A 15,373-nucleotide genomic window follows, 5' to 3' on the forward strand; every position below is an offset into this window, starting at 1 on the left:
TTGCTGCAAAAGGACTGTTTTCAGTTGGTTTCTGTGGAATTTTGTGATGTCATCTGGCAGCGCAGCTTTGGAGGCAGCAGCGTGCGATCTGCCTTTCTATTGGATGCTGCTGGAGTCTTCAGAGCTTCTGGTGGTGACGTTTAATTTGGGTGCCACTTTTGTGTGTGTTTAATCATTATTTTAGGTGTGAAAGGTGTGGGTTTTTTTGGGGGGGGAAATTATGCCAGATCCCTCCCTGATGGGCATGGACCGTTGTGGCCAAATTTGTTACATTACGGTTCAGCAATTACGGAGAAAGACTGGGACATCTGTGCGCGCAATACCTACATTTATATATATATATAGGGGTCATCTAGAGGAGGGAGAAAGGTTGTTTTCTGCTGCTCCCGAGAAGCGGACACGGAGCAATGGATTCAAACTACAAGAAAGAAGATTCCACCTAAACATTAGGAAGAACTTCCTGACAGTAAGAGCTGTTTGGCAATGGAATTTGCTGCCAAGGAGTGTGGTGGAGTCTCCTTCTTTGGGGTCTTCAAGCAGAGGCTTGACGGCCATATGTCAGGAATGCTTTGATGGTGTTTCCTGCTTGGAAGGGGGTTGGACTGGATGGCCCTTGTGGTCTCTTCCAACTCTATGATTCTACGATTCTAGGTAGATAGAGGCAGGAGCAGGGCCCTCAGGTTCAACCAATAATCACAGGGTGTGAGGGCTCCTCAGGTGACATCTAGACAAACTTTGATAGTTATCTTTTCCTTTGAAGAGGTCTGTTCCAGAGCTACAAACAACAGAACAGGCAGCTTTCTCTGTAGAGTGAGAACACAGAATGGCTATTGCATTGAAAGCATCCATGGTTGTCAGAGCACAGTTACACACACACACACACACACACACACACACACACGCGCGCGCGCGCTAAGTTAAACTGTTTCTCCATCCCCAAAACAAGTTTCCAGTTAAATGGCATCTCTTAAGCCTTCCATCTTTTTTCTTGGTCCTGACCAACAACACTTTAGATGACTCAGTTCCAGACATTTACTAGTCTCCACACTTCATATGCCTAAGATAACGAGTTTCCTAAATGATTGTCATTTTACATCTTAGGTGCAAAAGGAGATGTGGGCTTCCCTGGCTCCCCAGGAAGTCCAGGGATTCCTGGTACAAAGGGAGAAGCAGGATTTCCTGGCGCTCAGGGTCCTTCAGGCCAACCAGGTGTTCCTGGATTACCAGGCAAAATTGGAGAGGGACCTAAGGGTGACCGGGGACCTCAAGGCCGACCTGGGCTTCAAGGTAAGAGTATTTGTAGACAACATACAGTTGTACCTTGTAAGTCAAACAGCTTAGTTCCCAAACGTTTTAGCTTCCGAACGTCGCAAGCCCGGAAGTGACTGTTCCAGTTTGCGAACTATTTTTGGGAGCTGAATGTCCCACAGAGTTTCCACATTTCCGCTGGGCTCAGCCAATCAGAAGCCACGCTTTGGTTTTTGAACGTTTTGGCAGTCAAACGGATGTCTGGAACAAATTCCGTTCGACTTCCAAGGTACGACTGTACCTATATGTGTTTTTACAAACTTAATGAGCACTTAATGTACAAAGATCGTCCAACAGTACTTATTCAAGAACAAAAAAAAAAGAGTGAAAGATTTTCACACTGGGCTATTCCCAAAATGGAAATGTTGATGTTCTGCATCGTTGGATGAAGGAATTGAGAGTGTGTTCAACCATCCAATTTGCAGATGACACCAAACTGGGAGGGGTAGCTAATGCTGCAGAAGACAGAATCAGAATTCAAAATGACCTTAACAAAGGGAGAACTGGGTCGAAGTTAACAAAATTAATTTCAATAGGGACAGATGGAAGGTTCTGTACTTAGGCAGGAAGAAGCAGCTGCCCAAATATAAGATGGGGGACCTCTAGCTTACTAGTAGTACATGTGAAAAGTACAGTACACGTGACATGAGTCAACAGTATGGTGCAGCAACAGAAAAGCTAATGCTATTCTAGGCTATATCAACGGAAGTATAGTGTCCCAATCAAGGGAAGCCATAGTCCCACTCTATTCTGCCTTGGTGAGACCACACCTGGAGTCCTGTGTCCAGTTCTGGGCACCACAATTTAAGAAGGATGTTGACAAGCTGGAAAATGTGCAGAGTTGGGCAACCAAAATGACCAAGGGTCTGGAAACCAAGCCTTATAAGAAACAGTTGAGAGGGTTGGGTCTGTTTAGAGGAACGGCTTAGGGAGCTAGGTATGTTTAGCCTGGAGAAGAGAAGGTTAAGGGGTGATATGATAGCCATGTTCAAATATATAAAAGGATGTCATATAGAAGAGGGTGAAAGGTTGTTTTCTGCTGCTCCAGAGAAGCAGACACGGAGCAATGGATTCAAGCTACAAGAAAGAAGATTCCACCTAAATATTAGGAAGAACTTCCTGACAGTAAGAGCTGGTCAACAGTGGAATTTGCTGCCAAGGAGTGTGGTGGAATCTCCTTCTTTGGAGGTCTTTAAGCAGAGGCTTGACAGCCATCTGTCAGGAATGCTTTGAAGGTGTTTCCTGCTTGGCAGGGGGTTGGACTGGATGGCCCTTGTGGTCTCTTTCAACTCTATGATTCTAATAATTGTAAATGTGGAAACCAATCCAAAATGGAAGGAAGGAAGGAAGGAAGGAAGGAAGGAAGGAAGGAAGGAAGGAAGGAAGGAAGGGGGAAGAGAGAACAATAAATTCTGCTTCTCTTCCTCATGGAGCTTTGTCTCCAACATCTAACGGGGTTCGCCTCATCCCCCTGAGAGCTCCACTATCGGAAGCTTATGGTGCCTATTTAAAAAGCTGGGCCTTGTTGCTGCAAAAGGACTGTTTTCAGTTGGTTACTGTGGAATTTTGTGATGTCATCTGGCAGCCCACTTTGGAGGCAGCAGCGTGCGATCTGCCTTTCTATTGGATGCTGCTGGAGTCTTCAGAGCTTCTGGTGGCGATGTTTAATTTGGGCACACTTTTGTGTGTGTTTAATCATTATTTTAGGTGTGAAAGGTGTGGGGTTTTGGGGGGGGGATTATGCCAGATCCCTCCCTGATGGGCATGGAACGTTGTGGCCAAATTTGTTACATTACGGTTCAGCAGTTATAGAGAAAGGCTGAGACATCTGCGCACGCAATGCCTACATTTTTATATACTGTATATAGATGTCATCTAGAGGAGGGAGAAAGGTTGTTTTCTGCTGCTCCTGAGAAGCGGACACGGAACAATGGATTCAAACTACAAGAAAGAAGATTCCATCTAAACATTAGGAAGAACTTCCTGACAGTAAGAGCTGTTCAGCAGTGGAATTTGCTGCCAAATAGTGTGGTGGAGTCTCCTTCTTTGGAGGTCTTTAAGCAGAGGCTTGACAGCCATCTGTCAGGAATGCTTTGATAGTGTTTCCTGCTTGGCAGGGGGTTGGACTGGTTGGCCCTTGTGGTCTCTTCCAACTCTATGATTCTATGAATCAATGCCTTCAAGTGTTCAAAAAGAAGATTCTGACTAAATATCAAGAAGAACCTTCTGGTGCTCAGAAAGGACTCCCTTGGGAAGGTGGTGGACTCTCCTACCTTGGAGATTTTTAAGCAGAGGTTGGCTGGCCATCTGGCATGAATAATTTAGCTGCATTATCCTGCATTGCGGGGAGTTAGACTAGATGTCCAACTCTACAATTCTATGGTTCTATTTTAATTAAAGAATGTCAAATGGCTTAAGAGTTTCATTAGGTACATTATTGTTATTTGGAAAGCAGAATGTATCAATGAATCTTTTGTTAATGCGGTAGATAGGTGTACATCTCAAATGCTGTTGTTTCCAGGTTCCACAAAATTATTGAAATGGAATTGTGAAAGTCGCATTCATTTTGGATTTTATTGCTCCCGGCCACTTCTTTGGTTTTACCTTGGGCAAGAGTGAGGCACAGTCAGCCATTATTTGGCCAGACTCATTTGCTTTCTTCTAACAACAATATTGCCCATAAGTAACTTTTCCATTCCTGTTTTAGGACTTCCTGGGCCGCAAGGCTCTCCAGGTGCTCCAGGATTACCAGGAGCCAGAGGAGAAAAAGGAAGCCCAGGATGGCCAGGAACACCAGGAAGACCTGGACTCAAAGGTGACCAGGGGCTGCAAGGAATCCCTGTAAGTCAATTTCAGGAGTGCTGTATTAATGGATTTATCTATTATTACATAATGAAATAGTGTTTGTTAATTTGTTCATTTCATTTACTAAATTAATTGGTTTTGAATAATACTCTTTTTCAAACCAGTATGTATGTGTTTTAAAAATGTACTCCCCTGTACTAAATAGTTGCTGAAGGGGGCACATGCTGGAGCAACAGGGTGAGTCCAGTGCTCAACTTCCTGCACTCCCCCCCCCCATTGAGCCTTCAAATTTGTTACAAGTACCAGTAGGTACACCTGCTAGCATATGCTGCCTAGCACAGCTGGGACCGAGAGCAAGGATTAAGACCTTACCTACTTCTCTAACCCTCTCTCATGCATTTTGGAAAAGGCATGGCCCCAAATCCATCTCTAAACATGGTAGCTAAGGTGGGAAAAGGAGGAAATGACCAAATGATCCTTCAAAGATTGCCAACATGCATGCTGACCTCATCAAGAATGGCAGGGCAGTTTCAAAACCCGACCTAGACGATAAAACCACAGCTTTAACATCCCACCCCTCCAATACAGGAAAAAACAGCTTCAGAAGCATTTGTTAATTGATCTCACAATCCAGATGAAATTAAGGATTTAACTAAACATCAAGGAGCTTTATTAGTAAACTTGGGTGATCAGGAAAACTCTGGACACCAAAATAATATTTTGTTTTTTTTAAAAAAAATATTTTTATTAATTTTCCAATTAAAACCAATTATATCACATTCAATATTTCAAATTATACACATATATATATCAATCAAACCGAATGTTATGCCAAATCATCTAAAGAATTTTTTATTTGGGTTCCCATGCTTCAAGAAATTGGGAATTCCTCGCAACTGTCCACTGCCGTCTTTTTTCTAAAGTTCAAATCGTCCTCCAAGTTCATAATAATCCAGATCTTCCCCTTACAGTCACATAGATGTTTTCCACTTTCATCCGATTGTTTCCCAGCTGCTGAGATAAATATCAAACAAAGTTTCACAGATGTTCTTTCTCCTGTGTGAGTTAATCAGTCCAGCCTCCCCATAAATCTTCTTAATGGAGCTCCCTGTTGCGTCGAAGCAGCACGAAGCAGCGCCATCTTAAAAAGCTCAAATCACTTTCGTTTTCTCTCATAGCCATGAAGATTTACGATCATTATAGAATTTACAGCTTTTCCAGGCAGGAGACCCAAACATCAAACCATAAACTCTTGGTAAATTAATGGATCTCCTTGCCCTATAGCTGAACTTAGCTTCAGGTCGCTGCTCCAATTTAAAGTGCGTCACAGCTCATAAATCCTCCGAACGCGTCCAGAACTCCTTCCGTCCGACTAGGGGGGGGGCTTTTCTCATCGGCAACTCCACATCTTTAAAAAATATGCTCAGTAACAACAGTTATAAAGTTCAACTCACACAGTCTTTTGCTTCTCTTTCACTCCAAACAAGCCAGGACATCGCGTCCGGGAAGGTACGAGGCAACAATATGGAGGAAAAAAAATAAAAACTCACTTCCCTTATCGCTCCGTCCCCATCAATCCTTCTTCCAGATGCTGTACAATCTTTGACTCCTCTCCCTCAGCAGCATAAATTTCTCAGCAGTAAACAGCGCTTCTTCCCCTCCTTCTGAAGTATGTCCATAGATTTAAGCCTAATTATCTTCTTTAACCATGGAAATCCCCGCCATGCAGATTAGCGTCCGGGAGTCCTGGCCCTCGTAAGTGCTCAGCCCAAGCTCCCCCCACTCCAAAAACAGTCGGAGTGGGTCTGGGGGCATCGCGGGCCAGCGGCCCCTCTCCGTAACCCCCGGAGAGGGTAGGGGGTTGCCATTTACTCCCCTAGCAACCGCCAAATTCCTTACGAAGGTCAGAGAGATGGAAAACAGGTCCGCCATTCCTGCAGGCGGAAACCGGAACTCGACACCAAAATAATATTTTGGTTCACAGTCTAATTGAACGAGGGCGGGGAGCAAAAAAGGACTAATTTATGTTTTTCTAAGATGGTGAGCTAAATTAACACCAGAGGTGGAAATTAATAAGCTTGGCCACAGGAATCTAGGCCCCTGCCCAAAAGAATGCTCCTCCCAATGACATGATATTGCTGCTTCTTTTTTTACATGATTATTGCTTTCAACAACTTTGCTGTTGTGAGGGACAGGGGATATCGCGAAGTCCCTCCCCTCCTGAGTTCAAGCCCGTCCCCGAGCAAAGGGGAAAGCAGGGAGAGTTCCGATTCCAGTGGGGAAGCAGGAAGTCGTGTCCGAGGCTCAGGCAAGGTAGAGGAGCCAGGGTCCCAGGTGGGACAGGAAGGGGCAAGCAAGGGGGGAAGACCCATCCCTCCAACTCCAGAATTACGCAGGAAGAGGAGGGGCAAGAGGATGGGTCTGCCAAAGCTTTTGTGTTGGAGAAAGACGCGCCAAAAGCCATTAGGAGGTTCTGAAACCGACTGACAACATCGCTCCGTGTAAATAGCAATGACTTGAGCACTGTAAATACGCAGCACCAATAAAAGAATAAAATGCAGAGCTGCGTAGCGTCGTTACTCTGAAGCAGTCCACTCCGGCCACTGTGACAGCAACCTCCTAATCATTTTTGGGCTACTTCGGAGTTGCCGGGATGAGCGTGTCCGAGGCGGAGAAGTGGCGGCAGATCGCTGAGCAAGCCCAGCTAGAACTGCAACAGCTGTCGCTGCAGGCGCAGGGAGAATTGAAGGCAGCTAAAGAGGAGACTAAGAAGGTCCAGGACGACCGGCTACAACTTGCGGAACAGGTGAGAGAGCTCCAGGAAAAAGAGCAGCATTTAAGGGCGGTGGCGGTAGACCTCCAAAACAAGCTGGATGCAGAGAAAAACAAGGCGGGAGGGGCTCCCCAAGTCCAAGTGCTGCCAGGAAGGAGAGCAGGGACCCTTGTAAGCAAGTTCAATGGAGACCCGAAGGAGTTTCAGGGCTTTGAGACTGAGATCGTGTATGCTCTTGAGCTGCACCAGAATGAGTTCCCCGATGATGAGCACAGAGTAGCGTTTATTGTGGAACATCTCACCGGAGCAGCCAGGGAGTGGCTAAGACCATTAATCGCAACCAAGAATCCTTGCATGAAAAATGTCCAACAATTTCTAGAAGGTTTGAGGACGATGTATTCGTCCGATAGTCATTTGGACCAGACTAAGGAGGAACTGCATAATTTACGCCAAGGAAATATGACAGTTCGCGCATATTGGGCGAAATTCACCATGCTGGTGCACAGACTGGGGTGGGTTTTGGATTCGCCTCCCATGCAAGCTGCGTTTTACTTGGGTTTGAGCGAGGAGGTGAAGGATGAACTCTCGAGAGGTCCAAAGCCCAGTACTATGGATCAGCTGAGCAAAGCAGCTCTGGCGGTGGGGGTGAGGCAGGAATCCCGGTGGAACGACAAGCAAGCGACGCGCGCAAGGCGGGCTTGGTTCCCACGGTCGCAGGAGAAGCCACTCCCTCAACAACCCTTTCAGGCCACGCCTGGAGCCAGCCAGGACCAGGAGCCCATGCAGATTGATAGCGCGCGCGCGCGGGCTTTTCAAACCCCAGCGGCGCCAAGACGCAAGGAGGGAAGGGGCGGGAATTGCTTTCTCTGCAACTCACCCCAGCATCTCGTCAGAGACTGCCCACATCGCAGGGAGTGGCAAGGAAAGGCGGGAACGGTGGTGCCCTCCCCCACTGACGCAGCACCACAGCAGGGAAACGGGAAAGCCTGGCTGCAGGAGACAAGGGGCAGCAGCCAGGCACAGTCAGCAGACAACAGCCCCAGCCCGCCCACCCGCACAGAGAGGTGCAGAGCCAGCCCACCCCTCCCAGAGCAGGAGTGGTTCTAGAAGTGACGCTAACGCTCCCAAATGGCTATCCCCTGACGGTCCTCGCCTTAATTGACAGTGGGGCGTCCGCCAACTTCTTCTCGAGAAGCTTTGCAGAAGAGCACCAAATCCAGCTTTTGCAGTTGGATTTTCCTCTGCACGTAGCAACCATTGACGGCAGGGAGCTGCTGGGAGGGGCCATCACACATCAAACCCCCCCCATGAGAATGACGGTGGGAAGGCACTCAGAGACACTGGCGTTCAACGTCACCACCATCTCAGACCCCCCCATCGTCTTGGGCATGAGCTGGCTGGCGCGCCACGACCCCTCCATCAGTTGGCACCAGAGGTGCATCACGTTTGGGTCAGACTTTTGTCTGGAACATTGCATGCAGCACCAACCAGGGGAGGGGCCTCCGATAGCCACGGTGGCCACCATGCATATCAAAGGGGGTGAGGCAATACCCAAGCAGTACTGGGACCTGCAGGAGGTCTTCAGCGAAGCGGAGTCCGACCACCTACCCCCGCACAGGCCTTTTGACTGCCAGATCAACCTGGTGCCAGGGGCGACGATACCCCCAGCCAAGCTGTACGCCATGTCAGACCGGGAGCTGGGGGATCTGCGCGCTTTCATCGACAAGAACCTCAAGCGGGGGTTCATAAGGGAAAGCAAGGCAGCAGGGGGCAGCCCGGTCTTCTGGGTGGACAAGAAAGACACGCAACAGCGCCGTCTTGTGGTGGACTTTAGACGGCTGAATTCGGTGACAGAGCCCGTGGCTTTCCCCATGCCCAGAGTGGATGATCTCCTGACAGCGGCACGCAGGGGCAAGATTTTCACCAAGCTGGACCTAAGGGGGGCGTACAACTTGATCAGGATCCGGGAAGGAGATGAATGGAAAACCACGATGTTCACGCCTCTGGGCTCTTTTGAATATCTGGTGATGCCCTTCGGTTTGCAAGGGGGCTCAGCATGCTTCCAGGCCTTCATGCACCACGTCCTGGGGTCCCTCCTCTTCAGGAAATGCTTGGTCTTCCTAGATGACATCCTTATCTACTCGAATGACCCAGTGCAGCATGTGAAAGATGTCAGAGAGGTGTTGCAACGCCTGAAGGAGAACCACCTGTATGTGAAGCTGGAGAAGTGCAAGTTTCACACCAAAGAGGTGGACTTCCTGGGCTACAAGCTGTCAGACAAGGGGCTGGCGATGGACAAGGACAAGGTGCAGGCCATCCTGGACTGGCACAGCCCCAGGACGCGCAAAGATGCCCAACGCCTACTAGGCTTCGCTAACTTCTACAGGAAGTTCATCAAGAACTTCTCTCGCGTTACGGCTCCCATCACGGACTGCCTGAGAGGCAAGCAGAAGTTCAAGTGGACACCAGAGGCGCAAGCAGCGTTCGAAAGCCTCAAGAGAGTGTTCGCCTCAGACCAAAACCTGTTCCATGTGGTGCAGGACGCGCCCCTACGCATTGAGACAGATGCTTCTGAAAAAGCTGTGGGCGCAATTTTGTTGCAACTGGACGCCAACAGGGAGTGGAGACCCTGTGCCTTCTTCTCCAGGAAGCTGACACAGCCTGAACGCAACTACACAGTGTTTGATAGGGAACTTCTTGCGATCTACGCTGCGTTCCAGCACTGGCGACACTTCCTGGTGGGCGCGAAGCACCCCATCCAGGTGTGCACAGACCACAAGAACCTGGAGTTCTGGAGAACTGCCAGGGTGCTCAACCAGCGGCAGATACGGTGGGCAGAGTTCTTCTCGAACTTCAACTTCTCCATCCACTACATCCCGGGGGAGCAGAATGTCAGGGCGGATGCCCTCTCCCGCAAGCCAGAGTACATGGAGGAGGAGGCGCCACCAGCCCCAAGGCACATTTTCCCCCCGTCGGCATGGTCCTGCGGAGCAGCTGTGGTGAGCGAGGCAGAACTCACAGCACTGACGGCAGCGGATGAATTTGCCAACCGCATCTTCAGAGAACTGAGAGGGGGGAGGGAGCAGGCAAAAGACTTTGCAGAACGCAGAGGGCTGCTTTTCTACAAGGGTGCGCTGTACCTACCCACCACCCAGCTTCGACGTACGGTCCTCAAGCAGATGCACGACAACCCTACAGCGGGGCATTTTGGAAGGGACAAAACCGCTCACCTAGTCATGAGACACTTCTGGTGGCCAGGGGTGCGGGAAGATGTTCGAGACTATGTAAGGGGCTGTACCACCTGCCAGCGGGCGAAGGTGGTCAGAGCAGCGCCACCAGGGTTGCTGGAGCCCTTAGCCACACCACACAGGCCGTGGGAAGTGGTGTCCATGGACTTCATCACAGATCTGCCTTCGTCCAGGGGTAAGACTGCAGTGTTGGTGGTGGTGGACCTTATGTCCAAAATGTGTCACTTTATACCGTGTGCCAGGGCAGTCTCGGCAGAAGAGACAGCCAAACTGTTTGTTGATCACATTTTCAGACTGCATGGATTACCTTTAAGGGTTATTTCGGATCGTGGCCGCCAATTTGTTTCCAGGTTCTGGCGGCGGCTCATGAACCTCCTGCAGGTGGAGGTCAGCTTGTCGACGGCTAGACACCCGCAGACCAACGGACAAGCGGAGAGGGTCAACGCCATTCTGCAGCAGTACCTGAGATGCTACGTCAGCCAGCGGCAAACGGACTGGGTGGATCGCTTGCCACTAGCAGAATTTGCCTACAACAATGCAGTGCACGTCTCCACAGGGGTGTCGCCCTTTAAGGCCAATTACGGGCGCGACCTCAGATCTTTCCCAGAGAGGGAGAGGGAGGAGGAGGAGGAGGAGGGCCCACAGGCTGAGGATTGGGCAGAGGAACTGGAGACGGTGCACCAGCAGCTCAGAGACCACTTGGAGAGGGCCAAGGAAGCGTACAAAAAGGGGGCAGATCGCCACAGGCGACAAGGGGAGGTCATCAGGGTGGGGGACAAGGTGTGGTTGTCCTCGGAGGGCCTTCCCACCAGAGGGAGGTGCAAAAAGCTGGCACCCAAAAGGCTGGGCCCCTTCACGGTCACGCAACAGGTAAACCCGGTGGCATACAGGCTGGCACTGCCAGAGGACATGAGGGTGCATCCAGTGTTTCATAGATCGCTGCTGTCGCCGTACAGGGAAAGCAGCAGGCTCCGAGACAGCGAACAAACCCCCGAGGGAGGGGGGGAGAGGGAAGGCAGGGAGCAACTCAATGAGGCCACGGCCATCCTGGATTCAAGGTGGGGGGTGGGGGGACTGGAGTACCTCATGGCATGGGAGGATGCTCCACCGTCCCAGAATGAATGGGTCCCAGCCACTCAGATACAGGAGGAATTCTTGGTGGAAGAATTTCACGCCCTCTTTCCCCACAGACCCAAGCCGTGGCACATGGAAAGGGAGGGGGAGGAGGAGGAGGCACGGGAGAGCAGCTCACCATGGCGCTGGGAAGCGGAGTTTGAGGAACCAGAGGATGAGGTATGGGTGTCACCGAGATCCACCCAGTCAGAGGAAGGAGCAGATTGGCAGAACGTTTTTACCCCCACCAGCTCTGACGCCACGGACTTTTTGGGATTCCCGTCCGCCCAGGCGGAAGGGGGGGGCTCGCAGGACTGGGGGGAGGTATTCACACCAACGGGCTCGGAAAGCACTGAGTTCTTAGGCTTCCAGTCGTCACCGACACATGGGGGGGGCCTGGGGAGGGGTGAAGGAGAGCTTGGGAGGGGGGTGGATGTGAGGGACAGGGGATATCGCGAAGTCCCTCCCCTCCTGAGTTCAAGCCCGTCCCCGAGCAAAGGGGAAAGCAGGGAGAGTTCCGATTCCAGTGGGGAAGCAGGAAGTCGTGTCCGAGGCTCAGGCAAGGTAGAGGAGCCAGGGTCCCAGGTGGGACAGGAAGGGGCAAGCAAGGGGGGAAGACCCATCCCTCCAACTCCAGAATTACGCAGGAAGAGGAGGGGCAAGAGGATGGGTCTGCCAAAGCTTTTGTGTTGGAGAAAGACGCGCCAAAAGCCATTAGGAGGTTCTGAAACCGACTGACAACATCGCTCCGTGTAAATAGCAATGACTTGAGCACTGTAAATACGCAGCACCAATAAAAGAATAAAATGCAGAGCTGCGTAGCGTCGTTACTCTGAAGCAGTCCACTCCGGCCACTGTGACAGCTGTTAAAGAGAATCTCACCAAGGCATTGTGCACTAAAGGGCAGGTAGAATATGAAGGAAAATCCATATTGTTTCTGCAAGACGCCAAGCATGGAAACATCAATGTGCCAGAAGGCCTATAAGCCTGCTATTGATCTCATTTGTGATGTTAGTATTAAGTATACATGAGATTTGCCCTTCACTCTAATTATGGAGGTGGACAAAATACAGCATAAGGCGACATCTAAAAGTGATAGGGTGAACATCCTGACTCTCCTTAATTTGAACATTGTGTGGAAGGAAAAGGATTGGAAACAGGACCGAAAAGAAATGAATGTAACATGGGAAATATAGACAATCCCATCCACTTCAGCTAGAAAACACCATCACTTGTGCCATGTAGCAGATCCTTTTTTATGCATAACTTACTTGTCTATTCAATTTCAGGAGATACATGTTGACTGCTTGACTTGTTGTGATTTTAGAAATTGTCCACAAAATCTGTGTGTCACTTGTGTACAAAGCCATAACTGAGGGCTGTTTTCTCTTCTGCAGGGCAATGCTGGCTTTCCAGGAGCTGCTGGCCCAAAAGGTGACATGGGGCCTTCTGGAATTCCAGGCCCTCAAGGTACCGTATGAAGGACGATATAATGGCCAGCAGAAACTACATTGTGACAATAAAGAGGAAATAGATTTTCATTCTAACTCCCTTGCAAGGTGGTGGACTCTCCTTCACTGACGGTTTCTAAGAAGAGGTTGGATGGCCATCTGTCATGGATGCAATGCAGTTGAGAATCCTGCATTGCAAGGGGTTGGATTAGATGAACCTTGAGGTCCCTTACAACTCTATAGTTCTATGATTCCATGATTGTACTCAAGTAGAATGTATAAAATAGTTCTCAAGTATTTGGTATATAGAAAGTGTGGTTTAGAATTATAAATAAGCAGAAGAGTTGCCTATACTGAAAGTTTAATTTCTATCCAGGTCCAAAAGGTTCTTCGGGCGTTCCTGGACTCAAAGGAGAACAAGGTGATCAAGGGTTTCCAGGAGCTAAAGGTATGTCATAACTTTGTCCATTTTATCTTCAGGTTTGATGACAAGGACAGGCTGGTGTCTGAGGGGTGGGCAGAAGAGGTGGGGGCAGGAGAATAATCCAGGGGAAGGGGCCAGTGATTTGAGGGGTTCTGTGCCACCTCTGGTCACTCAGAGATGGAGGAAGAGGGAGTGAGGGAAGAGTTGCAGGGAGGCACAGTCCCAGAGAATTGACCATTAGTGTTTTCCTCGTCCCTTCCTCCACTATGTCCAAGAACGAGGAAGGAGCATCTGGAGCTGCTGCACAGGATAAATTGCTAGTTGCTTGCATAACCCATGTCAGATGAGAGTGTTTAAGTAAACTGGAAGGGGTCGGAGCCCAAGTCTGAAGAAGTAGATGCCTAGCTAGCTAATTAGCATGAGTGGTGCTTATATCCCCTGTACTTCGGGAGTTGACATAATGGAGTACTTTGCCAACATAGAGCTAAACTTTCAAACGTGTGTCTTCATTGGGACTGGGTATGCTCAGCACGTTTGATTATTTTGATGTCAAGGAGCAGAAATATGTTCCTAAGGGGCCTCTCCAATTAGCACCTTTGTTTGTGATTCCCTCAACATAAAATATTGACACAATGTAATTTGCCGAGTGGGCAGTATTTACTCTTAATTTTTTCCAGGTTTTCCAGGTCCTCCAGGTCCTCCAGGCCCCTACCAGCTCTTGAAAGGGGAACCAGGTGAACCTGGCCCCGCAGGCCCAGTAGGCCCTAAGGGATTTCCTGGTCCTCCAGGCCCAAAAGGCCAACAAGGTGAGAGGCTTTTTAGTTCTTCTAGAATTCATAGGTCTTCAACCCATAGAGATGGTTTGTGAAGCCAAATCAGGTGAGTCGCAACAAAGCTGTCACCACCATGTTGGAAATCAGTTTAGGCTGTCCCGATGAGGCACATGGTGCCTCGGCTCAGATGCATTCTTCCAATGAGAAATGCATTTTGTCCATTTCCACGAGGGCTGCAATGTGGCTGGAGAAAGGCACAAGCCTTTTTCAATAAGATACATATTTCTGGTTAACCTATTGCCCCACTTTCTTCTAGTTCAGGAGCTCCTACAGATGAAGGGCAGTCTTTATCACTTTCTAGTGTATTTCTATGGCTTTCTGCACTTGTACCAGAATGGAATTATTCTAGGGACAGATGCTGAGATTTCATTTGCAGCAGAGAAGCTCAGTTGTTCCCTGGTAGGCTGCTGGTGTGGTAATTAAAGAAGAAATAACGTGAAAAAATGATTAATAAATTGATTGTGGACGGAGAAATAATTGAGGAACCAAAAAAGATAAGTAACAGCTTCCTGGCATATTTCAGGGAACTCTACAAAGAAGGTAAAGAAAAATCAAGAAAAAATGAACGAGTTCTTAAACCAAAATGAACTCTGGAAGATTTCAAAAGAGGAAGTGGCTCAGCTAAAGCCCCAATCAGCATGATGGAAATCCAGCAGGCAATGAAAAAGATGAAAGTAGGGAAAGCTCCAGGTCCAGATGGATTGCCGGCCAAATATGATTTAAAAAGTAGAAGAATTATTGTCATTACCATTTAAAGAAGTAGCAAATAACATCTTAAATACAAGAAAGCTGCCAGAATCATGGGAGGAAGTCTATATAACCCTGATTCCAAAGGGAACAGAGCCATCAGCTGTTAAAAATTACAGACACATCTCATTACTTAACAATGATTATAATATCTTTGCAGACATTTTAGTGAGTAGACTGAAATGGACACTGAAGAATTATATTCATGATTGCCAAGCAGGATTTCTCCCAGGCCGCCATGTGAAAAATAATATAAGACATGTGACAGACATCTTAGAGTATCTAGAAGCAAGAAATTATGAACAGGAGGCACTGGTGTTCATCAATGCAGAAAAGGCCTTCAATAATGTATGAAGAAAACCTTAAAAATGATAGGAGTAGGAGAAAATTTCTGCAATATACTCGCAGCAAAGAGCTAAATTAATTATTAGCAATAATCTAACAGAGTACTGTGGCATTAAGAAAGGAACAAGACATCTCCATTGTTATTTATATTAGTGTTGTAGATCCGAAACATGAATATCAGAAAAGAAAAAAATATAAGGGGCATAGTGGTTAGAAGTAAGACCTTCAAGGTAAAAGCATTCACCCATGACTTGATAATAACAAAAGAAAACCCAAGAGAAAGTGTGCCAACAGTTTCAGAGAATTTAGGTCAGTCACAGGCTTCA

General features: G+C 48.4%; 1 protein-coding gene across 1 annotated transcript in view; it reads left to right on the forward strand.

Annotated features, from left to right (window-relative positions):
- COL4A1 (collagen type IV alpha 1 chain) overlaps positions 1-15,373 on the forward strand; it is a 182,046-nt gene that overhangs the window by 147,686 nt on the left and 18,987 nt on the right. The window contains exons 42-46 of the mRNA XM_035110373.2: positions 1,102-1,287; positions 4,016-4,149; positions 12,645-12,717; positions 13,075-13,146; positions 13,800-13,928. Coding sequence (XP_034966264.1) covers positions 1,102-1,287; positions 4,016-4,149; positions 12,645-12,717; positions 13,075-13,146; positions 13,800-13,928 — 594 coding nt within the window. The remainder of the gene's footprint in view (positions 1-1,101; positions 1,288-4,015; positions 4,150-12,644; positions 12,718-13,074; positions 13,147-13,799; positions 13,929-15,373) is intronic.

The sequence above is a fragment of the Zootoca vivipara genome, chromosome 3 (assembly GCF_963506605.1).
Source record: "Zootoca vivipara chromosome 3, rZooViv1.1, whole genome shotgun sequence".
Classification (NCBI taxonomy): Eukaryota; Metazoa; Chordata; class Lepidosauria; order Squamata; family Lacertidae; genus Zootoca; species Zootoca vivipara.